The sequence below is a fragment of the Zalophus californianus genome, chromosome 9, assembly GCF_009762305.2.
Source record: "Zalophus californianus isolate mZalCal1 chromosome 9, mZalCal1.pri.v2, whole genome shotgun sequence".
NCBI lineage: Eukaryota > Metazoa > Chordata > Mammalia > Carnivora > Otariidae > Zalophus > Zalophus californianus.
In genome coordinates this window covers 134,957,672-134,966,226 of record NC_045603.1, presented here as the reverse complement: position 1 = coordinate 134,966,226, position 8,555 = coordinate 134,957,672, and the positions used below count along the sequence as shown (strand labels likewise).

General features: G+C 47.1%; 1 protein-coding gene across 2 annotated transcripts in view; it reads right to left on the bottom strand.

Annotated features, from left to right (window-relative positions):
• Positions 1-5,904: 5,904 nt before the first annotated feature.
• IL2RA (interleukin 2 receptor subunit alpha) overlaps positions 5,905-8,555 on the bottom strand; it is a 53,074-nt gene continuing 50,423 nt past the window's right edge. For both annotated transcript variants that reach the window (XM_027593924.1, XM_027593925.1), the window contains one exon: positions 5,905-7,642. In XM_027593924.1, coding sequence (XP_027449725.1) covers positions 7,618-7,642 — 25 coding nt within the window. In that variant the 3' untranslated portion in view covers positions 5,905-7,617. The remainder of the gene's footprint in view (positions 7,643-8,555) is intronic.

Below are 8,555 nucleotides of genomic sequence, written 5' to 3'. Positions count from 1 at the left end.
TTTCTTTTTTCTTTCAGCACTTTGAATATATCATGCCACTTTCTTCTGGTCTGCAAAGTTTCTGTTGAGAAATCTGGGGTTTTCTTCGTATGTAACTGTTTTCTTTTCTCTTGCTGCTTTTAATATTCTCTATTTATCAACTACTTTTTGTCATTTTTAAATACTATGTGTCCTAGTGTGGACCTCATTGGGTGGATTTTGTTGTGGGCTCTCTGTGCTTCCTGGATCTGGATTTCTGTTTCCTTCCCCAGATTTGGGATTTTTTTTTTTTAGCTGTTATTTCTTCAAATAAATTATCTGCCTTCTTTTCTCTCTTCTCTTTCTGGGATGCTTATAATGTGAATGTTTTTATACTTGATGGTGTTGCCGAGTTCCCTTAATCTATTTTCATTTATTATTATTTTTTCTTTCTCCTGTTCAGCTTTATGGCTTTCCATTACTTTTTCCTTCAGGTTGTTGATCCTTTCTTCTGCTTCCTCTAGTACTATTTATTCCCTCTAGTGTATTTTTAATTTTAGTTACTGTGTTTTTCATCTCTGATTGGTTCTTTTTTATCTCTTTGTTAAGGGTCTCCCTGAGGTCCTCCACTCTTTTCTCAAGTCTAGTGAGTATCTTTATGACCATTACTTTAAATTCTCTATCAAACATATTACTTATCTGTGTTTCATTTGGCTCTTTTGCTGTGATTTTTTCCTGTTCTTTCATTTAGGACATATTTTCCTATCTCCTTATTTTGTATAACCCTTTGTGTCTGTTTCTTTCTGTTAGAAAGTCAGCTACATCTCCTGCTCTTGAAAGTAGTGGCCTTATGACGAAGAGGTCCTTTAACGTCCTGTAGGGCAATGTCCCTCGTTCCCCAGAACCTGGAACTTCAGGGGTGTCTCCTATGTGTGTTGTATGCGCCCTACTATTGTGGCTGAGCCACATTTGCCTTCAGTCCGGTTGTCTACAATGGCCTTCTTTTCTTTTTGTGGGCAGGGTTTGGTCCCTGTGTTGTTAGCGGGCCAGTCTGGGGCTACCTTGGACTTGAGTTTAGTCAGACCAGTCATTTGCCAGAGCTGCGGTGGCACAGAGCTGCCGGGCATTCCTCCTGTGTTGTCTCCTGAGACACTTTCCTTGGTGGGTGGGGCTTGTAGTCAGACCAGATGTCTTCCCCCAGCCGACTGCTGGGGCTGCAGTTGGATTGATGGGTGTGGCTGTCTTCCCCTCTCCCTGGGGCAGGGATCACTTTGGAGTGGTGTTGTCCTCTGTCGGGGATGCCTGCACACTGCCAGGCTCGTGGTGCCACTTTGGATGGACTCTTTCCAAGGGTGTGTTGGAGGGGGCAGATCCACCAAAAAACGTGGAGGGGGGGCACGTGGCACCAGCAGGGTCCTCACAGGTCTAGTACGCTATGGAAGGGCCCTGCAGCTGCGCAGGAAAATCCTGCCCAGGCTGGGATGGAGGGGGTGGGTCTGCAGAAGAATGTGGGGGTGGGGCATGCTTTTGGCAAGCCAAGTGGACAGTGTTTGCACTGTGCTGTTTCCCCAGTTGTCCCTGGTATCTAGGTTGTGGGGAGGCAGGGGATGGAAATGGCACCCTCCAGCTCTTTTGTTCTTGGAAAAGTCTCCCAAAGGTTCCTGCCTTTCTAGCACTTGCTCTGAGATTAGTAAATAAATCTTCTCATATACCCCAGGCATTTTTCAAACTGCTGCTTCTATGCTGTCTTAGCCGGGCTGTTGGTTGTGCTATCTCGTTAAGGGCCCCCCCCCAAACCCTGATAAATGCTTGCACTTCTCTCGTGTTCTTAGAAGTTGGATAAACTTGCACCTCACTAATCACAGCTTTTGGGACAACAGGTGTCTTACCTGGCCAGACGACACCCAAAAGCTTACTGTAGTATCTGGGTCTTGAATTTTCTCTGGGTTCGCTGCCCATCCTCTCCCTGACAGATGCTCCAGCAAAGCCCGCGGGGTGTCCTGCAGCAGGGGCAACTCTTACATGTTGACATGTCGTCCGTGTAACGGACCGTCTCACTGATGTGGGAAAAGAGAACAGGGGCGGGCCCCCATACTACCCTGTGCCACGTGGCGGGCTGTGCAGACAGCCTTGGGGGGTGGTGCCGGAGAGGTTTGCTAGTGTCCCTCCCACGTGAAGGCAAAGCGATCTTAGCTACTAGAACCCTGTCAGAGCCTTTTCCACGAATCCCCTTGAAGACGAAGCACTTTTGCAGGAACGCTCTTTGCCAAAGCATCAGATAAAGCAGTAACTGTCTGCAAATGACAAAAGACTTACAAATGGCCATGGTTATAGATCTGAGGAGAGTTCATTATGATGCAGTTGACCAGGGGGTTTGGTTATTATGACGATACTATTATACTAGGACATTCCAGAGTTTGGGCAATTTCATACACATATACCCCAAAGGAAGTTTAGCATTGCTTCTTATTTGACAATGCTTTCCATGAAATTTAACATTTAACAAAAGTTACAAAATTGTAAACAACTTAGCTTTTTTAACAGGGAAGACTTAGTTTCTTGAGTAATCAAAGAGCTGATAAAGACAAAACACAGAATCTTTGTTTTCCAGGCGGATCACATCAAAGGTAAAGAAAAGCCTTTGTTTACAATTTCTTATTAAGAGCAAACCAATCATCTAAGAAAACTTTCTCCCTTTAACACAAAGAAAAGTAAATTCTAATTTTGTACCAGTGTACTTCTGATAGTAAAACTGTTTTCTTTTTAGCTTACATAAGTCTATTTGAATCACAGTTCGACTACATATAAAATTCCTTTCTCAATATTTCTTTTCCACAGACTTTCTCCAACTTTCTGTATCTATTCAGCATTCATTCCCAATCTGTAGCTGTGACTCAGGTACCCACTTCCATGGCTAAAGCTTTTTACTGTTATTTGTGATCTTTTGGAGGCTGTGGACTGGATTCTGGGGAAGGGAGCTCCTACAGCAAAGCAGTATTTTGAATACCCTCCCCCTCCCCCCCTTTATTTTCTTCAGTCTCTGTGAGCAATGATTTGTTTATCTCTTGGGCTGTTTACATGTCAAAGACACGATAAGATTTACAACATCAAGGGAAAGAGAAAGAATGCAGATTTTCTCCCTAGGAGTTTTGGGATCATTGCAATTTAAAACGTTCTTTCCTATTACTGGTCAGAAGGCAGGGCACATTTTATCCATTTTCTCATCAGTTACCATAATATCCTTCTCTTCATTCTTATCACATTCTCAGGGATGCCATCTCTTAACTCCTACTCAGGCTTTGTCACAAATGCCCAGATCTTAATCCAAAGCATCTGGAGCCCTCCTAGCTTTTTACACAGGGTATGCTAAGACCTCTTTTTTTCTTTTTTTAAAGTAGGCTCCACACCCAGCGTGGAGCCCCATGCGGGGCTTAAACTCACAACCCTGAGATTAAGACCTGAGCTGAGATCAAGAGTGGATCGCTTAACCGACTGAGCCACCCGGGGGCGCCTAAGACCTCTAACTTACCGTCCTGCCCTCCCACCTTGTCTGCCAGCTCCGAAGCCTGAAGACTGGTGGACACCAGCACGTCCTCCCCTGATCGCTGCAGCTTGCTGACTCCAGCTTCAGCCTGGAGGAGGGCGTCGGTGGCCGGCAGAACCGCCCGAGGCAGAGGCCAGCGCACTGCGCGGCCTTGCTTCCCTTCCCTGTGGAGGAGAACCGTGTGCACTTCCTCAAACAAGCCCCTTGGAGCAGCTGGTGTTTTCAGGGTGTCCTGTACTCACGCAACAGGCCACAAGCATCTGACATGTGGACCACCCCTGCCCACGCAGAGGTCACCGGCTCACCCAGGATTTCCCTGCGATGGCCTCATTCCCAGGGCCCATTTCTCCAGCTCCCTGGCTGGCTCACACGTTGCTGGTTTGCAGCCTCCTCCGGAGCTTCTCCAGGGAAATCTGAAACCAGCGGCTGTTGCAGGAGGGCAGGGAGGGACTGAAGAAAAAGGCAGGGCACTCTGGGGTTGGTAGGTGGCAGTTTTAATACGCAAGGGGGTTTACGTACAAGACTTGGCTGGGGGGGCGGTGGTGCAGCAAGGCGAGTGGACCCCCACACCCACCCACCCACTGCATCCTAAAGGTTTGGAAAGAAGCCTTAACTGGGTCAGTCATGTATACTGTGCAGATGTTCTCAACACCACATCCCTCTCAAGGCTGTGTCCTTGGAGGAGCCTCTGGCAGCGGGAAAGGCATGCAGAACCCACGTTCCAAGGAGAGAGGAGGGGGTGAGGAGCCTCCAAGCGCTCGGGTCGGGCTCACAGGTCAACTGGCAATCACGTCTTCTTGATGACCTCGCCCAACCCCCACTCAACTCTTCCGCTCCAATCCCATTCCAGTCCTCGTGCTGCAGCTCAGGTACCGAGTCCCTGTTTTGCTTGGACAGCCTAGCACTTTGTCAGTGGAAGGCCCTCAAAAAAGCCCTTCTGCATCCTTAAAAACTCCCAGATGCCAGTGCTACAAATCTGTTTGTCCACATTTTTCTCTTCTGCTCCCATGACGGAGCTTTGATAACAGTATGACTGATGTGAAAATTTAGGCTCTCCCTTAATAGAATAATACTGGCTGGAAGCAAAGGCACAAAGAAAAGTGTGGCTGCTTCCCCTGCATCCATTCTCCCTTCTCTTGGTAATGACCTACTTTTCGTTTGGGTCTTACTCTTCTGTCCACTCCAAGCAGCCAATGAAGGAAGTTGGTGCTACTCTTGGTTCGAGGGGTGGGGTAGATGGTTCAGGCCTGAGGAAATAAGCATCGCCTTACATCCTGTGGCCACAGTGCAGACCATGAGGCCTCATTTGAACCACTGAGACCAGAGAAACCTGCCGTGGTGCCTCTGCTTGCACACCTCAGAGAGGGTAGATGGGGTGGGAGAGGCTGGAGTTGCATAATTCCCTTTCCCATGTGGGAGGATAGAGCAGGTCAGAGTTGGGGATTTCTGTTTTTTCTGGTTGCTTAGGTAAAACCCAAGGTAGTTAGGAAAATAGTTTCTCCTGAGGACAGGCCTTGGTAAGTCATTTCAAAAATGGTTCCTTTCTGCCTCCCCCTGTGAAAGCATGAGGTGCTTGTATGTTTAATGTTTTGAGGAACCACCAATCTGTTTTCCACAGTGTTTGCATCTGTTACATTTCTGCCAGCAATGTACAAGAATTCCTGTTTCTCCACATCCTTGCCCCCATTTGTTATTCTCCTTTTTGCTGAAAGTCATCTTCCTGGGTATGAAGAGGTATCTCATTGTGTTGTTGTTGTTGTTGTTTTTAAGATTTTATTTATTTATTTGACAGAGAGAGAGAGACAGCGAGAGAGGGAACACAAGCAGGGGGAGTGGGAGAGGGAGAAGCAGGCTTCCCGCGGAGCAGGGAGCCCGATGCGGGGCTCGATCCCAGGACCCCGGGATCATGACCTGAGCCGAAGGCAGACGCTCAACAACTGAGCCACCCAGGCGTCCCTCATTGTGATTTTGATTTGCATTTCTGGAACCACCAATGATAACGTGTTTGTTAACTATTTGTCAGGACCTCTGTACATTATTAAAAAGTATTGAGGAGGGGCGCCTGGGCGGCTCAGTTTGTTGAGCATCCGGCTCTTGCTTTTCTTTCAGGTCATGGTCTCAGGGTCGTGGGATGGAGCTCTGGCATTGGGCTCCATGCTGGGCATGGAGCCTGCTTAGGATTCTCTTTCCCTCTCCCTCTGCCCCTTCCCACCCCCACCCCCACCCCTGTGCTCTATATCTCTAAGGAAAAAAAGAAAGAGTATTGAGAATCCCAAATTCATCTGTGTAGTTATAGCTAGTGATACCACATTTAGACACTAAAACCAAGAAATTTAAAAAATATTTATTAGTTCTCTTATAAACAACAGTAATAAACTCATTACATGTTAACATCAGAGCGATGACATCATCACATATCATGTCGTTTCTGGAAAACTCCACCATACACTTAGAATGAGCATGTAAAGGTAAATAACATCTTAATTATTATTTAAAACATTTGATCTCATAGGTCTTCCCCCCCCTCCAAAATGAGTCATGATAATGCAATTCAATTTTACTCAAGATAAGTAAGACTAAAAACAAAAAATTTTTTTTCTGGTCTGAGATTCCTCTCAACCCAGAAAACATGTACTTGGGGGTGTGGGGGACATGGACACTGGAATCTGGATTGTACTTGGTTAGTCAAAGAAAGGGCAGAAAATGGTTCTTTAATCTGGATATGGACCTATGATGCCTGCCCATTTTTAAAATAATACTCTTCTGGCCTTTCAGAAATGAAAACTGGCTGGTGTTAACCTTGCATTCATCTCCTTAATCATGTGATTTTTGAGAGTGGGTGGGCATGGAGACCTAGAACCCAGTGGTTCTCAAAGTGTGGTCTCCAGACCACCCTCAGCAGCATCACCTGGAACTTGTTACACGGGTAAATCCTTGGCTGGCCGGTACCTGCTGACTCAGAAACCCTGGAGATTCCCCACCCACCCCCCCGCCCCCCGTGGCCTAACCAGGCCTCCAGGTGATTCTGATTTGCTAACCATGTTGCTCACAGTTTGAGGGCTACTAAGGGGTGACCTTTTCCATGTTACCTTCTGTCAGTGTGAGCTCCCTCCCTGTGCCATACCTCCTTCTTCTTTCCTTCCATCCATAAACATTGAATGTATTGATCCCTTATGAGTGCTTTTATAACACTGATTCAGAAATGTAAGCATCCACACGTGATGTGTCTGTGAACATCACATCCGTGCGGACCAAATTCAGAGCATCATGTATAGCAATCCCGCAGAAACTAACTCGTAAGGGGGCGTGTTAGTAATGTACAGGTAGAGCTTTTTACTAGGTGTACAGTTCATTACCTGGGACTTAGTTTATCCTTCTTTTCCCAGCATACCTCTAGTAAAAATCCTTTTAAACGCTGAAGCTCTGTGATCCCCAGAGGCTTGGCTGCCCTCTGTCGGTGTTACCCAAAGATTACTCTGCTATGGCTTCTGTTTAGAAGTTCAGATTGAAGGTTCAGTGAAAGGGGGCTAGTTTAGAGGACGGAGCTAAAGACAAAAAGATTCGTAGTTCTTAGCAGGCGTTCATTAAGGAATGTGGCCAGGAGAATGGGCTAATCAACCGAATCAATCAGAAGCTGGGGAAGGATCTCAGGCAGTCACAGGATGGCGTCCAATTACATAGGGTAAGGAGTGTGTGTGTGTGTCTATTTACATTCCTGCTAGGGTTTTCCTTGTAAACTGGGAAGCTGGGATGCAATTAACACAAAGCCACTGTTCTTTATACCATATATGGTGTGGACAGAGTCCCATGCTATTCAAGCTTGAATGACCATGTCGACGTGAAAGTAAGACCTACAGTTCTGGCGGTTCTTTCCTGTTCTTCCAGTGACCTTGGAACTGCTGCTGAGAAGCAGGTCGAGTTCACTCATTGATACTACCGAGCTGGTTTTGTCATGAGGTTGCAGTTGCCCAGTGTGTCAGCATGTGACTTCAGAGTTTTCCAAAACTGAAGAGATCACGGGAGATGGCTCTTGGGTGAGTGTTCCACTTCTTTGATTTTGCTTGTGCTTTATGACTTCTGTGAGCTGTTCTTGGCTTCTTACCACCCCTGGTTTTCTAGATTGTTCTTCTATGCTTCCTCCTGTAGTGATACAGCTAAGTCAGTCATAGGTGGACTACTGCACAAGAAAAAAAATGTGATCCACACCATAAACCGATGTGCATAGAGCCTTCAACATAAACCCCCATTGACCTGCTAACTTAAAATTCCACCCCTGGATCCTGTTACCTTCCCACAGGCTGAAGTCTGACCCCAAGGCCTCTCGGTGCCTCCAGAGGCCCAGACTGGCTGCCCCGTGGTTCCTACAGCAGGATGATTCAATCATTGTGCGGTGAGTAGATTTTCCATTTCCTTGTCAGCTCCAGGGCTGGGTGGTTACAGGTGTGGAGCCTTCGTGGACCTCAGTGAATGGACTGCAGGATGGGTTCTGCTTTGGGGCTGATCCCCCAAGGGGTGTCCTGCTGTTTGCATTTATTTCATCCAGAGGCTAAGGAGTCCCCCGTCATCCTCGAAAATCTGGGGTCATCCCTGCTCCATCCATCTTCCTTAACCCTTACTGCCAATCAGCTGGAAAATCCTGCTAATTTGACCCCCTTTATGTATATCTTGATTCTTTTCCTCCTTTTTAATGTGTGCCCACTGACCTAGCTCATGCTCACCGTGTCTCTCCAAATATTCTGTCATAACTGCCACCATGATTCCTTGGTCCCTTAATCTAGCCTCTGTTGTAGCCAGATTGTCCGAAGGGCCAGTGCTACCATTTGTCCCTAGCTCAAGCTTCTGTGGCTCTCTGTTGCCCTCAGTATAGGGTCCAAGCCCCTCTGTCTGACCTGTGGGTCTGATGGTCACTGTCCATCCCTACAGCACTGCTGTCTCAGCTGCCCGAGCACCTCACAAGCTGATGTTCAGAACTGCCTGACTTCTCCTGGACATTGTCACGTCCCTTCACACCACCTTACCTCTCCCCTTGCTACCCAACCCCCTTCCCCACTTA